Here is a 17,663-nt window from a genome sequence, read left to right as displayed (position 1 = left end):
GGTCTCCTCAGGGTTTGATGCGTTAGGGCCTTTTGGCCCAGGGCTAGGGTTAGGGTCTCCTCAGGGTTGAAGGGGTTAAGGCCTCTTGGGTCTGGGCTAGGGTTAGCGTCTCCTCAGGGTTTGATGGGTTAGGGCCTTTTGGCCCAGAGCTAGAGTTAGGGTCTCCTCAGGGTTGAAGGGGATAAGGCTTTTTGGCTCAGGGCTAGGTTTAGGGTCTCATGATCATGATCACTGAGAGGTAATCTTTTTATATCAAGTTTTTTTTTTTACATGAAACTGTATGTTTAGGTGAAATAAGATCCAGGGAAGCTTTAATTCAGAAGCATAAAACAGTACAAGAGTTGTTTTAAGTTTTATTGATATACAATCTTGACAGGAAATATTCATTTTAAAACAACAACATTCATTTTGCTGTCAAATAATCAACACAATAATAATGTAATTATGTAATAATGTTGGTTATTTTTGCAGTTAACAAAACTTCACTGACTTTTTTTTTCATTAACAGTTAAACGCCGGAATGAAAACCCAAGAAGCCCAATAATATGATGTTAATCACAGATATTTTTAACACAAGTAAATCCTAAACACAACAGGAAAGAACAAACAACTGTTGATTTATTATCACAGAATCAGATGCAGATCTCTTTCACATTAAAACCTTTATTACTTTTGCTTTGGTCTAATCCTTTATCTTATTAAATCAGTTTTGAAAACAAACAAGTCTGATAAGTCTTTAATGGATGTTGAAAGTGATCAAAAACATCCTGTTTTTCTTTACAGTGAACATTCCTGCATACAGTTATCATGGGATTACAGAGATTATATATAAAACCAGAATGTTAGGATGTTATTGAGACAACATTCAGAAATATGATCCATGTCCAAGCTTAAAACTGCTTAACAAAAATAAGGTCTACAGCTAGTCTTAACAAACAATCAGGTAGACATTTATCAAGCAATTATGACTTTTTTTTTTTTTTTTTTTGGTCTCACCAAAAACCCAATAGCTTTTAAAACATAGAAGACAAAAGGAAAACTATAAGTCACACAGATGGAGGACAGCTGCTCCTTATTTCGGCTGCAAGTTGACGACACCATGACTATTGGTTTGATATTTTAACTCTCGGTGCAATTGGCACCAGTTGCACCACACACAGATGCAGGAGGTAGCAATGTCCTTACAGACAGAACCCTGTGGAGCAAAAGTCTCAAATTATGTTCTATAAATTTTTTCTTATGATTTTGTCAGCTTTAATTAATTGTCATAGAACATGTCTTCTTAAACAAGTTTCCATTCTAACACAAGAAACTGATTTACATCAGATGAGCTGATACTTTACCTTTATACCATATTTATGTCGAAGGGCGACCCTCAGCCCTAAGCCTGCAGGAGGCACACACAAAGGAATCCCAATAGCTGACATCACCGCAGGGCTACACATGTCACACAGAGGAAGGCAGTGGTTCTCGTTAAGCCCCCCTGAAACAGAGCAGGCGAGGCAGGGGCAGCACCAGAAACCATAGCAGCCTGAAACAAAGCAGTATCTGGTTGAAAACACATTTTATTTTTTATGCAACTAAAATAAGGACATGCATGAAATTAGGAAATGACAGCTTTCTTGAATAACATTTTTGAGTAGGTTTAAAATTGAGTGGTTCTTACAGGAACTGAGATCATCACAACAGTTTAAGAGTCCAGAGTTCCACTCTGTCGTCATGGTTCTCGAAACCTTGGACAAAAAATGAGAAAATGAAAGAAAGTTAAACACACATGACAAGAATATCTGCATGGCAAATATCCTTTATGTGTTTCTCCATCACATTTATAAGGTCTGACCGAATTTTGTAGCATTTATTAACATGCTAACCTGTGCAAATTAAGCACCGAATGGGAATATTTAGTCTTGTCAGTGTCACATGTTCCCAGAATGTGAAAGTTTTATTACAAATTAAGACACAGAGTATTAATTTCTTAATGTCTGTGAAAACTCCTGAAGCTAAGTACATAAAACTTGTTCTAGTTTAAAGTCTGTGTGGATAAAGAAGGCAGGAATGCATGTCCTTTTTCTGGTTTCTGGTTCTTGTTTTCCTCTCTTTTTTTTTCCAGATTGATAAAACTTTACCTAAATATAGTTGTCTTTTCTGAATTTCATATTTTACATGAAATGTCATATTCTATAATTAAATCTAAATTTTTACATTTCATATGAAATTTCACTTTGTCACACAGGGCCATGTAGGTTATTTTGTGTCTCATCTTATGGATTCAAAACACAAAGTACTGATTTAAAAATTTAAAAAGTTATGATGTTTTGCAGGTTTGGAGTAACTGACCTTACAAAAAGAATGTTTGATTTTGAATTAGAGGCTAAAACACACATCAGGACTACAAGAGAAGAACCAGCAACCCCTGGTGCATCTGCAGCAGATGATTGTATAACCTGTTCAGAGTACGGAGGTCTAAAGTTGGGACAAATATTATATTGTGCTACAATAACCTCTGACAGAATGTACTGTTTTTCTAAAGTCACCAATGCAGCCATCTGTAACAATGACTCTTATTCATGACTATGGGAATTTTTGGCATTTACCAGCCACAGAAATTATTATATTATATTATTATTCTGAAGTAATGGCAGCTAAGCATATATTAACACACTGGACTTTTCTGAAAAAATAAAATGAACCATGGCATGGCTGTTCTTGTTAACTTTTAGAGGACAGTGTCACATTTCACAACAAGTTTACCTCAAAGTGGCTTGAGAAGAGGCTCTTCCTGTTTGACAGGAAAGGCAAAGAAATCAGGTCATGGTCTTAAGGTGGAGTTTGGAAGCTGCTACCATGACTGCAATTAAAATATCTCTCAAGTTTCAAAATTAAATCATTGTGAAAGTAGATTAAATGGTACAGGGACACCTACCAATGTAAATTACTCAAAGTAAATTGTAAATAAATATACAACTATATTAAATCTAACTTTTTGTCATTGTAAAAGTGGGTAGGAAAACACAAGGCGGCTGTGAAACATGCAGAAAGCCAGTTTTAGAGCAAGTGTTTGTGGCTTTTCTTTTTGAGGCTTTTGTGATAACCTGTGAGGGTAGTGGGTGAAATCTTTAAATATAAATAGAAGAGAAAACAAACAAAAAAAAAAGATGCCCATCTCTTTTTGGGTTGCTGGGTCAATCCACAACTGGTCATTTTGTACTCAGACTTTTAAAGATACAAGCCATGGATCTTTTTTTTTTTTCTTCCTTACAGCTGCCCCAATCTTGAGGACTTTAGGTAATCTAAATACTATAATCCACTCATTATCTGTTGGAGTAGATTGTGGAAACCTTCATCTTATTATATAGAAGTAGTACTTTTTTAAATATGTTCAAAGTAATCTAAAGTAATTTACATTACTATATTTCTGGTTAGAATGTAGTGAAGATGAGGGCTAGAATTACTGAATATAAGCAAGAAAATAGAGATTAATTAGAAATTTGGACAATTAAATGAGTTTAAAATAAGTACATAAGTACACTGCCTGGATATGACATAAGGGTTATCATGTGAGGAAGAAAATAAGTGACCTGGAGTCAAACACACCTGTAGAAATAGGTCCAACATGAATAAAACCTTTACCAGTTTTCTCATTAAATAATTAGAATCCAGTGAGCTCAATGTGCTTTAATTTTTTGTTTCACAAAATGAACATGGAGTCACAATTTGTAAATTATAGATCCATGCATAGAAAATAATATTAACATATATAAATAATTATCAGCAGTGAGAAACAAAGTCTGTCTATCTCTTTTTAAATTATGCTTAAATGACTTTATTTGCTTCACTCCCATTTGGTTTTTAGCAACCATTTGTAGATAGATGATTTTTTTTATTTGTTTATAATTCAATACAAATCCTTCTGGTTTGAGTAAGGTGGGTTTGCTTCCCTGCTTTCAATCTCATAACACAAAAAAGTCAAAAGTTTTAGCTAATAGACCATGTTCTATATCTGGGAATGTTTCTAACCAGTCGAAGATCATTATCAAGAACGAGCTGGGAAGGAATATTTTTCGGTTTATGCAGCTCAATATTTTATTATTTATCTTTAACAACAGTTCCTTCAGCTTGTTTAGTTTGACTAAAAATATAAATAAATATTCTGAATCTTACCTGATGGCTTGTTTTAGCTACTGTCTGGATCTGGGAGCCTTGCTGTCACCTTCCAGAGCAGCGAATGAGCTTTGACTGGGCGAGGTGTGGCATTTCACGAGTTTTTTGGATACTTGGAAAAAAAATAAAGAGGAATGCTACAGAACCAGAACCCTTGCCCAATAGAGTTAAAAAAACAGCTGACATGTTCACTTGTTTATTTTCACAGAGGTGTGGCACTGAAGTTTGATCAATGGTGTCCTTGGAAACACCCTTAAGACATGTGAAACATTAGCATACAGGCTTGTTTTAGCAGTTCCTATTGAATTACCAAAGTTGCAGGATTGCTGTAGATAATTGTTTCCTGTAGTTCTTTTACTGTAAAAAGATGATCAATTTTTATGTTTTAAGTTGTTATAATAATGATGTAACTGGTACCGCTGTTGTTTTGCAGCAAAGGCCTCTGGTTCAAATCTCAGCTGGGTTAGGGTTAGGGTTAGGATGCATGTCATCCTCCTACATGTTACCTGACCTCATTCCACAGTGAGAAAACCTGTATTTTAGGTTGACTGTCAATAACGCTTTCATTAACTCTTTAAATAACTTTAGGTGTGAGCGTGTACGTGCATGTTTGTCTGACTCATGCCTTTGTGTCGGCTCTTTAATGGACTTACCACTGATCCAAGGTGCTGCCCACGTCTCACCTGTTGGCTGGCAAAAGATGAAGTTGTACAGTCTTTTTCACATTTGTATTGCTTAGCATTACAACAACTATTAAGACTGTATGTGAGGGAAAGGTCAGGTCAATCAGTTGTTTTAATAGACATGATTTTCACTCACATACATGATTTTCCATTATTTTTTCTGTTCACCTTATGACAGAGATGTTTCAAAGTCCTACAAACAAATTAATGTGTCCTCCTGTTCATTTTGTGTCTTAATTAATCAATATGTCAATTCTGGCTATTTCTCTTGTCATTCTTGGGGAACATCCATATCTACAAAAAAGTCAGCAAACTCTAAAATGATTAAAAGGATTTTAATTGCACTTCCAGCAAATTTGGAAGTGTTTTTTCCCCTAAATAGTGAAACCCTAAAGGTCTTAACAAATCAAAAACAAAAGATGTTGCACGAACCGGAGGATCTAAACTGGCCTGACAGGAGAGCAGAGCCAAAAAAAAAATAAATAAATAAAATTGACAGATAAGGTGGAAGCAGAAAATGAGACTAACTGAACTGGAAGAAGGAGCTGACAAAAGAAACCACTTACAAGGAATAACCAAAGAATAACATAAACATAAAACTATTTGAGCATAATAAATACTGTACAAGTACATACATGTATAAGTACAACAATCACAGCTTCATGGTTGAAGTGGAGCTGTTAGAGAAACCTGAATTTATCGTGTTTCACCCCAAAAAACCCATAAAACAAATATTAAACAAAAACTGCAACAGTGGGAATTATTTCATTGTTAATATCTGAAGAACTTCAACAAGAAATGCAACTGATTTATCTTTATTACAAGCAGGGATCTTTACTAATGCTGTTATCCGTACTCTGATGTCACCTCTTTATGTAATCTGGTAGACTTTAACATTCTGACCTGCTGTATAAAAAGCAAAAATATGTAAATCTAAACCTAAAAAATATAAACTTAAATAAAGAATAAATTTTCTTTTCATTCTTATGTTATAAACTTCTGATTGAAGGTTGCCAATGATCAGAAAAAGAGAAGGATTTACATGTTTCACCTCAAACAGATTAAAATGTTTTCCTTTCTCATGAAGACTAAATTTTGTATCTACTTTAGTATCAGAGACTGAGCTCTTAACTGTAAAAAGATGGCACAAATATGCAATATGCAAAAAAATATGCAAATATGATCATTTACATTCATTTTTGTCTCTGAAATTGTCCCTAATGGTTTAGTAGCTTCCTGGAACAAAATTAAATTATCATGGTATATCACTGAAAAGTAGAAAGCACTTCCAAACCAGACTACAGACATGCAACATAAAAACTTTATAAAATATGCATAAACACTTTATATATTTGTGGTTGTTGATCTTATCCAATTTAATCTGGCTGTGTTGGAGTGTTAAAAAGGTCAAATTCACTTTGCAAATCAAGTTTGCACCTATTGACCATAGATGGCGCACTTGAGTCATATTAGGAATGAGTAGTTGAAGACCTGTAAATAGTAATGAGGCAAAGTTGCAGTAGAGCTGAAGTCAGAGCACTTCTTAGCTCAGCAGCTGTCAAGACTTGATTCAGGTTTTCATATTAAATTTGTCTGCTCTACATATTCAGATTCAAATACAATAAAGAGTGAAATATAATAATAATATTAAATTAATCAAAATATATATGTGCCACTACTCAGTTTAAAAAATGCTGATAAAATCTTTGTAAAAGATCTCTTTTTTTCTATTAGATTCTAAATAACTTTGTCCTGTTAGTTAAGCTTACACAGAAATGATGCAAAAGTTCAGCCTGACATTCCTGAACATAAGGTACACTTGCATCTACACTGGACTTAAAGAGTTTTTTATTCCAAAATAAAAATTCACCAAAAATTACAAAACATAAGTAGATAATAGGTAAAAGGATCGTACGTTCCTCTTACACGCAGCTGCACAAAGAAATCTGTGTGTTTCTCTTTAAGGCCACTCCTTCCTTCATTACAAAAAGATATGAGTCAAAATTCTTTCTAACCTTAAGACTGTGTCAGTTTGTCAAAGCAAAGCTTAAAACTTGATGCCAAGGATAACATATTGGACACCCACTTGAAAATTATTTGCTTGTCCTCAACACCAGTTTTAGTAGATATCTTCCTGACAATCAGTAGTTCAAATGTGTCCTCTGTGGAGGACATGTGTAAACCTGAATATCTCCCACCCACTGCATACTATTGGAATAACTCCTTTTCAATGCTACCAAATCTGAAGCGGTGAAGCTAATTACCTGACAAAGATTGGGAATTGTAAAACAAATTGTGATTGGAGAATATTTTTATCCTGGTAGTCAGGAGGATATTGGGATGATAGATATGTATAATGATGATTCACTGAATTTTATTATTTGTGCTTGATCCCAGGTGATCTAAGAGGATAAGAACAGAACCTAATTAATGCACCCAAACTCACAACATACTGTATGAGCATTGTGCTGCTTGTTTTGCATATTAGCTCAACTCTGCAATTCCACCCATGTCAAGGAAGACACGTGGAGATAAACATAACTGGGATGGCAGAACTAGTTTGGTGATATCCTTTAAGCTGCAGGAAAATTAGGTCATGACATTTCAAAAGATGGAGTCACCTCTGTCAAAGCATGAGTTTGGACATTTTATGGTAAATTTATAACTTGACATTAAAATGAGCTGTTAATGTTGAAACTTGAGCTGTTTTTAAAGCCCCTTAGAATTATGACAGCCAGGTTTTAACGCTTATCAGGAGTTGACTCTGTGCTTTTATCTGTTCTAGGACATTTGTACATCTTTTGTAAAAAATAATCTTCTTTTGTTTGGTTCTATCTAAAATTCCTGACATTGTTCAGCTCTTGTTTGTTTAGTTCACTTCTGTTTTGGTTCTTGGCTCATTTTGAAGGCACTTTATTTAATTATTTATCTTGTTTTTTTATTTATTTACTCTTAAGAATTGTGTATCTACCTCTATTTTAGTCTGTTTTTGAGTTCAACTTTCTGTTAATTGGCATAATTCCTTGAAATCCTCTGTAAACTGTCTTGTCTCCAGATTACTCATGTCACCTACATCCCTTCACATAATTAGCTCTTGTTAATCATTGTCATTTGTCAAATCCTCTTTCAGGCACCGATTTATTGAGCCAGAGTGTTTGAACAATTATGTTAAGTCCTTTGTTTATTCCACGAGGCTTCCTACTTATTTGGAACCTTTATCTAAATAAATATTCATGAATTAAACTCATCTGTGGCCTGTGTGCCTGTATGTGGTACCTCCATCCATTTCCTGTGACAGTTCTAATGCTAATAATTGAATTTATCAAGAAATAACTCGCACATTTGAAGAAGGAGAGTATTTTTCAGGCTCTATTATTAAAGCATGTTTTTTTTTCTTTTTGATGAGTGATTTTTTTTTTTTACGTAAGTCGATTAAGATCATTACATTTGTCCTCATTTAGTTAAAACCACTTCTAGGACCACACAGATTATCCAGAGGGTCCTTCTTGACTCAGATTTCCCCATGAAGAGGAAGTGTCTTTCTGCTTTCTGTCTTTCACTCACATTTATAAATGATTTGGGGTAAAAACAGACACTGATCTACTTTTAACCCTGAAATACTGACCAATACCCATAAATCCACAAATTGTCATTTCTCGGGCTACATCCCTCCATCTGTGACTGGCTCTTGAACTTCCTGACTGGCAGGCCTCAGTCTGTCAGGATTGGAAGCAGGACCTCAGCCAGCATCACTACCAGCATTGGTACTCCTCAGGGATGTGTCCTCAGCCCTATCCTCTACACTCTGTTCACACATGACTGTGTTGCCTCCCACCCCAATAACATCATCCTGAAGTTTGCAGATGACACTGCTGTGATAGGTCTAATCACTGGCGGAGATGAGTCAGCCTACAGGATGGAGGTAAACAGTCTGTTGACGTGGTGTATGGACAACAACCTCACTCTCAACACTGACAAGACCAAGGAGTTGATAGTGGACATGAGGAAAGAGAGGAGACCTCATCAGCCACTGTCTATCTGGGAACTTGAGGTAGAGAGGGTGAGCAGCTTTAAGTACCTGGGGGTCCACATTAGTGATGACCTCACCTGGTCACTGAACACCACATAGGTGCTAAGGAAGGCTCAGCAGCGGCTGTATTTTCTGAGGAGGCTGAGGAAGTTTGGCATGCCACCCAAAATCCTCACCAACTTCTACAGCTGCATTATAGAGTCCATCCTGACCAGCTGCATCACCGTGTGGTATGGCAGTGCTACTGTGAAGGATCGTAAACGCCTGCAGAGAGTGGTTAAAACTGCCTCAAAAATCACCAGGACTGCACTGCCCTCTCTGCACAGCATTTACCATCGTAGAGTTCACAGGAGAGCTGTCTCCATTTCCAGAGACCCCACCCATCCCCAACACGGTCTATTCACACTCCTCCCTTCAGGCCGAAGGTATAGAAGTGTGAAATGCAGGACTAACAGATTTAAGAACTCTTTCTTTCCCACGGCCATCAGATTATTAAACAGCTGAGCTGATGGCTTCCATAATATCTTACATTAAATGGTATATAAACAATTGCACTACACTGCACTTTTCCTTTATACTGTTTATCTGTCTGCATACAGCTGCACAAGTATGATTAGACAACTCTACTATGGACTGGTTGTAATATAATAATGTTGAACACTACCACACTACTGCACATTGTATATAGATTGAATTGTATTGTTTTGTATTTCTTGAAATGTATATTTACTTATGCATGCTTCGATTGATTTTATTATCTCATATTTTTATCTTGTGTTTGACATCCAGCGTGGGCAGCAAAGTAGAAATTTCATTGTACAGGGAAACGTGTTTCTTACTGTGCATATGACAATAAAGCTTTGAAATCTAAAATCTAAAAAAAAGGTTCTTATATGATATGGTTAGTTTTCATATAAAGATTTGAAGACAAACAAGAATAAGAACTCCAAATACAGAGAAGATCATCAGATAATAAATGATTAATTTTTTTTATTACCAACCTCTTCACATTTGTTTTCACAATTATAACAAAAATCTTAAGCTACAATAAGTTTTGCATAAAATACAAAAAAGTCGATAAACATCTTATTACCTACAAGTAGGAGAATATTCTCTCAGGAAGATATATTTAATAAGCAGCACTGACAAAATATAACACCTTAGATTTCATAAGTTTCAAAAGGAAATGTATTAATCAAGAAAAAAAAACAATAATAATAAAAGCAAAAACATCACAGTTGGAAAGTGCTCGAAGCACCTTATTGTTCTCTAAAATCTGTAAAATGATGCTAAGGTGTTGATGGATTTATTTTTGTTGGGAGTGTTTTGTTTATTTTTCATCTAATTAGTTAAAATTGTTGCTTCATAAACAAGAAAACGACCTACCCAGTGTTTTTTTCTTACTGAGCTGTTTAGGCACCACTGCATCCAGCAGCCTTTTCACAAGGCCCAGACGTCCTGTTCTGATCAGAGTCTTTGATAACTCTGTGACCTCTTCTGGGTGTGTTCTATATAAGCATTTCAGCTCAGAGTTCACACTTTCCTGTGGGTAACACTGCTCTGCCTTCTTCACCCACAGTTCCAGCTGGGTGATGGCAGGACCCACGTCGTCAGCTTCCAGCATAAACAGAGCCAGGAGAGTCTGAAGGAGGCAGCGCAGGGCTGTGGTGTCTGTGGTCCCCGGTCCCTCCAGGTCCACGGCCTTCTTGAAACATTCTGCAGCGTTCTGCTCTTCACCTTTCAGTAGAAGGCAGCGCCCTCTGAGCACATGGAGGTCTGGTAAGCTGTCACCCAGCTCAAAGCCGAGGGCGTGAGACAGACTCACCAAAGCACTGTTTATTGAACTCTCGTCCACTAAAAGGCTCTCCTGAAGTGCATCTACGCCCATGTAGTAGTACACCTGAAAGCGAAGGCAAAATTCTTAAAACCCAAATCCAGTAAAAGTTTCTGAGCTTCGTGAGCGTAGTTAAGGTTTTACCTGGGCCATCTCGAGATAAATCCTCAGACATGGACGCACACTTAGCACCTTGTCCAAGTCTTTTCTTGCCTCAGTTAGCATCTGCCTGTCTGGGATTCCTCCATTTCCTTGCTTTGCTTTGTCAAGATCCTTGGCATACAGGATCATATTGATCTAAAAAAAAAGAGAAACATTTTTATTTACCGGTTTCATGCATCAGTTTGCTTACACTGCATCTCATCAATTGTAATTACAGACACACACATATATACATATATATGTATATGTATATGTATTTTTTTCACACAAGTACTTGTAGTGTAAGGTATTATCACTTAACATAGAAAAAAGAAAAAAAAAATGTTGTTGTGAGTCTGATGCAGTACCTTGGCTCGAGTGCAGTAAGCCTGCCAGTTAAGCTCTGGATCTGGCAGAACATCTAGAGCCATGTTGCAGATCCCTGTGGCCATCTCATGCTTCCCCAGCAGGAAGAAGACTTTGGCAAGAAGGTTCAGGATGGAGGCATCATCACTGGCCACATTTATGGCCTGAAGACAGAAACAGTTTTGGTAAATTTGGCACATAAAGGGTGACAGCTGTTCCTCAAAGTTCATTGTAAAGTACAAAGAAATAACACGAAAGATTAGGTTGACTCTTTAGAAGTGCTGATTTGTTCATGTCACATTTCTTTTTGTTACATGAGCAAACTCAGAAGAATCATATTGTGCAAACTTAAGGTAGGTGAAATAACAGTACATTTTATTGATAAAACACTTTAATTTGCCATATAAAGTCTTAAAACACAAAACAGTTTAAGATAAAGAGTATAAGACAACAAATGTTGCTTGGTTTGTGGTGAGATTTGTAAATATATGAATTAACTTACAGTTCCGTAGCAAGACAGAGGATCAGAGGCAGAGAAGCCACAGTCATGAATGGACATCGGCACAGAAGAAAACTCGTCCTTCCTTTCCAACATGATGCCAACGTAACACCAGGCTAAAGCTGACAGGAGAGAATACAGAAAGTTTGTTTGTACATTGCTACACATCATCATTTTATGATTTTGATAAGAACTAAGTATATCTCACATGATGCAAAGCAACTATTGAAATTAAGAGCCTTTGGCAAAAAGAACTGGTCTATTCAAACAAGAGTCTTCTTGAATAAATATACTATTACTTGTGTTTTTAAACTTTGAAATTGAAACATAATTTTAATATTCCTGAATAAACATAATGTGCTTACCTTTGTGCTGTTTTGTTTCAGACTCTAGAGCTTCCTTTAGAAGCTTGAGTCCTTTATTATAGTGAAAGAGTCTGGAGTATTCAGAATCCTCTTTAGTCTTTATGATGTGGTCCAGCCTGCAAGAAGGAAATTACTTCATCTGATTCTCACTATGTAGCAATATTTATCTAAAACTGTTGGCTTCATCTCTTTACCTTACATAAATGGTTGCCATTTTAAAATACCAGCTTCTTTTTTCTTCTGTTGGTATCTGAAAAACAGCAGAAGATCAGTACCTTTGGATGCTTTTCTACTCAAATAAGTACACTTTTTAACTCATATTGGGCAAATATCTGAATTTTAAAACCTGTTTTTATTTTTATTTTTTTCTTTGAAGATTAATCCTGAAATTTCAGTTAAAAACTGGAGGTAAAGTGACTCATACAAATGTAAACTCATTCAATTATGACACGCCATTCATTAAAAGGGTGAGTTGTGAGTCATGGAATGATGCTCAACAAGTCTGTGTTTCGTTGCACCCCACACTTATGTTGTAAATGTCTGACTTTTACGTTTACTGCATCTACATCCTGATCTTACCAGATGACCTCCATAGTGTAGAGCTCGGTTGTAAAACATCAGTGCCGACATCAGCTTCTTCCTCAAGTCATCGTCGCTGTCCAGCTCCACATCATGTGGATAAACATAAGCCTGCTCGGCCAGGCAGCGTGCAGCCAGGACCCTGGTCTCCTCCTGGGACGCCTCTCCACCACCGATGCCCATGAGTTGAGAGACTTTGTCCACACACTCCCCTGAGTCCAGCTCTCTCCCCAGGATGTCGTACACATGACCCAGATTGGCCCAGGCGTTAAGGTTCCCAGGGTCTTCTTTACAAATGCTCCTAAAAGGAAGAAAACATAGTCATGAAGAGGTTACTGCAGAGCATTTTCATCCCGTCACTCAAACTGAGAGGCAGAGTCAAATGATTTAACTACCTCCTCAATGTGTCATCAAACTCTTACCCATTTATTCAACTCAGATGTTTTGAAGCAGTGTAACATCTAAAAGATGCAGGACGGTTGGCTCTGAGAACCAGGTTTAGGGACCTCTGTTATGTAATAAGCATGATGTAGGAAATGAATGAGTTGGTGGATGAGTGAACATTTTGAGCACAGCTTTAGTAAGCATAACTTTTAAAAGCATTTCCATATTAAAAACATTTTAGTCTTTAGCTCAAAGCACCTCAGTTCTGACTGAGGACAGAATTAAAGATCTCCAAACATGTCTGCATGTAATTGTTGCCCTACTGTTAGAGACTTTAACTAGTTGGACGGCAAGCTCAAAAGGACAAAACAATAAGTCGACTATCGATATTATTTGCAGGAACATACTTTGATCCTTTAGTGGAGGTGCTGTATGTGCCAGGGTCATGTTAATGTTTTATTCAGATAACAATAAGAGGCACAATAAATAACTTAAAAATATTTGATAAGAAATAAAATCAACCTACTGTTCATGCTGTTCTTGTATTTCTATATTTGCAACATGAAGCATGTTAATGTGCACAATTTGATCAACTGATATAGTTTGGTTAAAAGTTGATATTTGGAAAAAATATAGAATAAATGTTATGCCATGTCTTGTGTCATTGGTGTGTTACATTTGAAGCATTTGACTTAAATTATTTACCCAGTTTGACATGTCTCATGTGGAAACAGTGCAGTGTAAATGATGTGGGCGTGCATGGCTCGTTTTCTTCTGCTGACATTTACTGTGGTTGTTGTGAAGCCTAAATGTAAAACATATTACATACATTTCAGTCTTTTTGGTGTTCCTGTTCTGTAATAAGTCACTGGAAGCATACTGTCTACTGGTCAAAAACTCCAATTAATAAGAAAAAATAAGCTGACAATGTATAAAAATAAACTTTCTGTAATTGAGCTTGCTCATACATTAAAGAACATTTTCATGGATCGTCACCTGAATATTTCTTCAGCTTTATCCAGCTGTTCAAGGTGAAACGCCAGCAGGCCCAGAAGATTTCGGACAGCGTATTGTAGATATCCTACTTCAACCTCTAGCTCAGCTTGTAGGCTCTCCTGCTTCAGTTTTGTGTCTCGATGCCGCAGCTTCACGGGTTTAACAGGTTCACAGTTTAGATTAAGCTCCAGGTGGAAGTGACCAGGGATGTAGTCCATGTCCTTAATGAGAGACTCTATGTCCTCTGAAGTGCTGTCTGCTTCCATGGCTTCCTTCTGTACTTCTATGGAAAACCTTGAAAAGGTCCCGTCTGTGTATAGTTGAACAGTTTGTCGTCCTCACCCTTGTCTCACGTATGTCCTCTAGGCACGGGCAGGTTGAACAGGTTAGGCTTGGGAGGGACTAGGGAGGGGAATCCACTGCTGCTGATGTGTAAGAATGAATCCAGTTGATTGCAGTTTGTTTTGTTTTAGTCTCCACCCTCCTGTTTCATACATTCATACATTTTAGATGTGTTTTGATATAATACAGTTTTAATATGAAATTTCTGAGCTTTTTGTTTTAAATCTTTGGCCAGGCTTTGTGAGAAAATAACATCTGACATTTTCTGAGTTCATTCGGAGACAGATTATTTCCTGTATTTTAATAACATTTTCAGTCTCTTTGTTTTAAAAAAAACATTTCTTATCAGAATCTTTTAGCTGTTTGTGTTGTGTTCACTAACGTTATTCAACTTTTTGTGTTGATTTGGGCCTCTTTTTAAGGTTTTCTTGTTCAATATCTTTTCACGCTTTAATTTTAAAATCTTTTCATCACTGTGCTTTCCTGTTCATTTTGCTTCTTGCTATTGTCCTTCTCTACACTTCTTTGCATTCTTTTCAGATTTTTTGCATCTGAAGCACCTTTAACTTTACAGTATTTGTTAAAGTCCTCTGTCCCTTATTCCCGTGTCCCCTGTCTCCTGCATGTCTGCCTCTGAGTCCCTCAGCTATTCTCTGCTGACAGATCTAACCTTATCTATGCCTCTGTTAGCTGGAGGCAGTAGAAGAATGTCACCCATCGACTCTGTGTAGCAATTTGAATGGAACTGAACAAGTCACAAAGTATAAAAAATACTTTGAATTATCAGCAGTTTTCTACTAATTCAGAATGATCATGACACATGAAAATGTTGGCAATATTCAGTAAAACATGCAGTTTTATGCTGAGATGTTGACCAGATATTTTATCGTCTGAAGAAGATAAATCTGTCAACAAATGAACCAAAGCTAAGATTTTAATGATTCCTGTCTACCCAGTAAGTCACAATGCTATCTGATAATCTCAAGATGTGTTTTTGCATGAAATTCCAAACTTTTCCAGCAGAGGGTAAGCTTCCATCATAAGAAACTTGTCTAACATCCTGCAGCTCTACTCTCACGTGCTGTGTTGCATTGCTTTTAAATCAAAGAAGTTAAGTTCACAAACACAAACACACACACACACACACACACACACACACACACACACACACACACACTCACACACAAAACATCTTTAGGCTGAGGAATTCAAGGAAAGCTAATTTCTCTGAAATTAATAAAATGTTATGTAAGAGTTGGAGGAAACGGCTGAAAATCTAACCTAAAAGATGTTATAAATTCAAATCTTAAACTACTTTTTGTTTATTCATTCATTTTTAGGGAGAAATAAAATTGGTCTGTTTGCAAGCACAGTGGTGTTTTATGCTTTTCACCTTTTTTATTTTTAGTTTACCAATTAATAAACAAATCTGTTGCTTTCCCCTGGGCAAAATAAACACACAGTTAACATGATTTTCTTTTCTGTTACGGCAGAAAAAGTTTGTTGCTTTGAAATCCTTGATTTAGATCTGAAAACTGAACTCTCTTTTGGCAACATACTCCATTTAGAAGCTTGCTGTCTGCAAAATGTGGGCAAGAGGCGGTCAATAAGAGAGGCTCTCTAAATACTAAACATGCAGGTTGACTTGACACTAGATCACTCAGGGCAAGCCTACGCAAATATAAGGTCAACATGCAAACCCACACTAACGCCTGAGCCAGGTTTGAATAATGCTGCTGCTGCCTCTGAAGCACCCAGGTAGATGCATAATGTAGACACTGTATTTCAGCCTCAGCATGTGGGTGTGCAGAAAGCAGAAAATTTTCCCGTCCAACAACCGTTGCCATGGTGGTAATCATGGATACCAGACTAATTGCATGGTAACATAATCATTACAGACCCGTGTTTGAGTGACTTTGTGCCCTTAAAGCCAAAAACAGAATTTTAGAAGCTTTTGTTTATACTTGACCTAAAGACACACTTTAATTTCCAACCACAAAGAGACAAAACAAAGATATTATGGAAAAGAATAATCACTTTAGAGTTGACTTCCAGCTAATCTGGGATTAAAACATGTGTCCTGCATATAAAGGTTGTTATGAGGGTTCTTTGATTTTCAAACTAACCAAATTGTTAACATATTTAGTTCTTTTTTTGTGAGTGTATCTGTCTGTGTGTTAGCCTCAAAGAGGTAGTGCAGATTTTTAAGATGGGTTTCTGTAAAGCATTTATGAGTGTTTAGTATCTTACCTGCAGTAAACAGCAGTCAGAGAGATCTCAGTTTGCAGAACTAGGAAGAAAGTCTCATGGGTCATACAAACTATTTTCCACCGTCTAAAACAGCTCTCAAAAATGTCGAGTATTTCAAGTGAATGTTGTAGACTTTCACACAACATTACTACTGCACCAGATAGTTAGGATGACTGGGTACACTTACCGATAATGATTTCCTGTTCTATTTTCTGTGTTTTAAGCAACCTTTTATCAGTGTAAGTAATCATAGACATCTATATAATTAACAAACTATTTGATGCAAAAGTGACACAATGTAAAAGTTCACAACAAAGCCGTCACCTAAATTACTATAAGATCTGTTAGGGTGTGAGTTATTTTACGAATATGCGCTTATCTGATTGGCTTCTATCTTGATTCTCTCATGAGGATTTCTCCCTGATTCTCCAGTCTCAGTTTGCTTTGACCACTGTCTACTAGATGTTCCTCCCTGACTGATCATTACTGCACAGAAACCCACTTTCAGATATTTGAACTGTCCCTTTAATTTCAGGAATAAAGCCAACTCTGTGTCATTTTTGATCAACTGCTTGGCTCTGACTTGTCTGACCTGCAGTTAATATGTCAGTAACGGGACCTGGCAAAGTCAAATTTTGGACAGTCTAAAAAGGATTTATAAAATGTAAATTATACCAAATTCATTATTTGTCTGCATCTTAACTTAATTAATTTTCTTTCACCTCTGTATGAATCTGAAGTAGAGCCGAAGGAGAAAACAATGACTTTTAACTTTATATAAACAAGACGTTTCCACTGACAGGACTATAGCATGAAAATGAGATGCTCCTCATAGATGTTACAAAGAGTATTGCTGAGAATTGGACATAAAATTGAGCATGTTATATTTATTCTTAGCCCCATATAAAGAAAGGAAGTCTTTGTGGTATCTAAACTTAGTGTTCTTATCACAGACACCGAGACATGCTCTGTCTACTTCCTCTTCTGAATTCAGCTTTTAGGTCATTCTTATGCTATCACACCTCATAAATAG

General features: G+C 36.6%; 2 protein-coding genes across 2 annotated transcripts; both read right to left on the bottom strand.

Moving 5' to 3' along the window:
- Nucleotides 1–928: 928 nt before the first annotated feature.
- LOC119616804 (cornifelin homolog B-like) lies at nucleotides 929–4,277 on the bottom strand. The gene is made up of 4 exons (XM_037974337.1): nucleotides 4,162–4,277; nucleotides 1,667–1,733; nucleotides 1,344–1,531; nucleotides 929–1,195 (listed from the first exon to the last, which is right to left on the bottom strand). Exons 2-4 carry the CDS (start codon nucleotides 1,719–1,721, stop codon nucleotides 1,073–1,075), a joined length of 366 nt encoding a protein of 121 aa, XP_037830265.1. The 5' UTR covers nucleotides 1,722–1,733; nucleotides 4,162–4,277; the 3' UTR covers nucleotides 929–1,072.
- Nucleotides 4,278–9,835: 5,558 nt separating this feature from the next.
- ttc22 (tetratricopeptide repeat domain 22) lies at nucleotides 9,836–14,411 on the bottom strand. The gene is made up of 8 exons (XM_017420424.3): nucleotides 14,039–14,411; nucleotides 12,659–12,959; nucleotides 12,274–12,329; nucleotides 12,080–12,195; nucleotides 11,718–11,836; nucleotides 11,218–11,379; nucleotides 10,853–11,005; nucleotides 9,836–10,774 (listed from the first exon to the last, which is right to left on the bottom strand). Exons 1-8 carry the CDS (start codon nucleotides 14,302–14,304, stop codon nucleotides 10,238–10,240), a joined length of 1,710 nt encoding a protein of 569 aa, XP_017275913.1. The 5' UTR covers nucleotides 14,305–14,411; the 3' UTR covers nucleotides 9,836–10,237.
- Between the last annotated feature and the right edge of the window lie 3,252 nt (nucleotides 14,412–17,663).

Source organism: Kryptolebias marmoratus, linkage group LG24 (genome assembly GCF_001649575.2).
Source record: "Kryptolebias marmoratus isolate JLee-2015 linkage group LG24, ASM164957v2, whole genome shotgun sequence".
Classification (NCBI taxonomy): domain Eukaryota; kingdom Metazoa; phylum Chordata; class Actinopteri; order Cyprinodontiformes; family Rivulidae; genus Kryptolebias; species Kryptolebias marmoratus.
The sequence above is the reverse complement of the archived record's forward strand: the minus strand, read 5'-3'. Positions and strand labels throughout refer to the sequence as shown.